Genomic DNA, 1,293 nt, shown 5'->3' with positions numbered 1-1,293 from the left:
GCAGACAAAGTTAAAAATCAAAAATAAAAAACCTTCAAGAAAAATATGAATGCAACATTTTAAAAGAACTTCCTTAAAAAATATAAAAATTTACCTTATTTGGGGCATCAATACTGGCATTATGCTCAAGTAACAGCCCTACTACAGTTGTACTAGGAGACAGGACAGCCAGGTGCAAGGCAGTGTTGCCATCTCTATCTGCCAGACTTGGATCAGCACCATGCTGTAGCAGAATAACCACACACTCTTCGTGCTGGCACTGTACTGCCTGGGAATAAAAGGCAAAAAAAAAAGGAAAAACATTCAGCATTTACATTTCACTCTGTTACATTTCCCCCAGCTTCCCAATAATGAGAAATAACAGCATCTTGAAAGATTAGCTAACATATACCCATTGCACACCAATCACAATACTTACGGTTCCACACAGAAAGAATCCTGCAAAATACATCGTTTAGTGCATAATCACTAAGCCTCACTTACAAGAGCACATCATAGTCTACACACCTTCATCAGTGGCGATCTGTTATCATTGTCAAAAAGATTTAGCTTGCACTTGTTTTCTACTAGATATGTAACTACATCCACATGGCCACTTGCACAAGCGAGATGCAGAGGTGTCCTAAAAATTAAATAAATTAAAATTAGCACAGACAGGTACAATTTCATTACAGGCTTTGATAAGTGGATATAACCAAAAGTTTCACTTTGCAAAACACAAGCTTAAGAAATCATTTCATTACCAGGAACAGCAGCCACACACCAAATGCCTGGGGCTGGCTTGCAAGCACCCTCCACAGCACCCACTTAGTAAGGTGACATTTCCTTCACTGTAGAACTGAATCTGCACAAATTCCTGTTATATACTAGTTATTGCTTCCAGTGGGACTACACACATGGCACAGCAACAGAGAAAATCTGAGGACGGTTTCATAGCAAGAATATTAGTGCTTCCCTGTACTTTGAGAATTTCTGCTTTTTCTCTAGTTTGTTTACTGCTGCAGCAAGAACAAGAACACACTTGCAAAGTACCTCTGATAACGTGCAGCAAACCGGAGAACAGGACACTGTAATCCTGACTACAGGAAAGCAGCATTTGACTTTCCTGTCATGTTTACTAGCAGAGCCATAAAAAGCCTGCTACAGAGTAAATCCTCTCCAAGGAAGCAAATTCTGTGTTTCCACAATACATGACCAACATACAAAAACAGAACTTTCTTCTTTAAGTTAAAGCCTTGCCAGAAAGAAAAAGGCTCCTTCAACTCACAAAACATCTTAGGACTAGTGTCAATT

At 39.2% G+C, this 1,293-nt stretch overlaps 1 protein-coding gene across 1 annotated transcript; it reads right to left on the bottom strand.

Moving 5' to 3' along the window:
- Positions 1-94: 94 nt before the first annotated feature.
- On the bottom strand, positions 95-622 carry LOC103810410 (putative ankyrin repeat domain-containing protein 20A5; the record flags this gene model as incomplete). The annotated part of the gene is made up of 2 exons (XM_009083304.1): positions 95-268; positions 508-622. Coding segments are annotated over 2 exons (289 nt in total), but the record flags the coding sequence as incomplete, so codon positions are not given.
- Between the last annotated feature and the right edge of the window lie 671 nt (positions 623-1,293).

The sequence above is a fragment of the Acanthisitta chloris genome, unplaced genomic scaffold, assembly GCF_000695815.1.
Source record: "Acanthisitta chloris isolate BGI_N310 unplaced genomic scaffold, ASM69581v1 C16564899, whole genome shotgun sequence".
NCBI classification, from domain to species: Eukaryota; Metazoa; Chordata; class Aves; order Passeriformes; family Acanthisittidae; genus Acanthisitta; species Acanthisitta chloris.
Note: the sequence above shows the minus strand (reverse complement) of the source record. Positions and strands in the feature narration are given on the sequence as shown.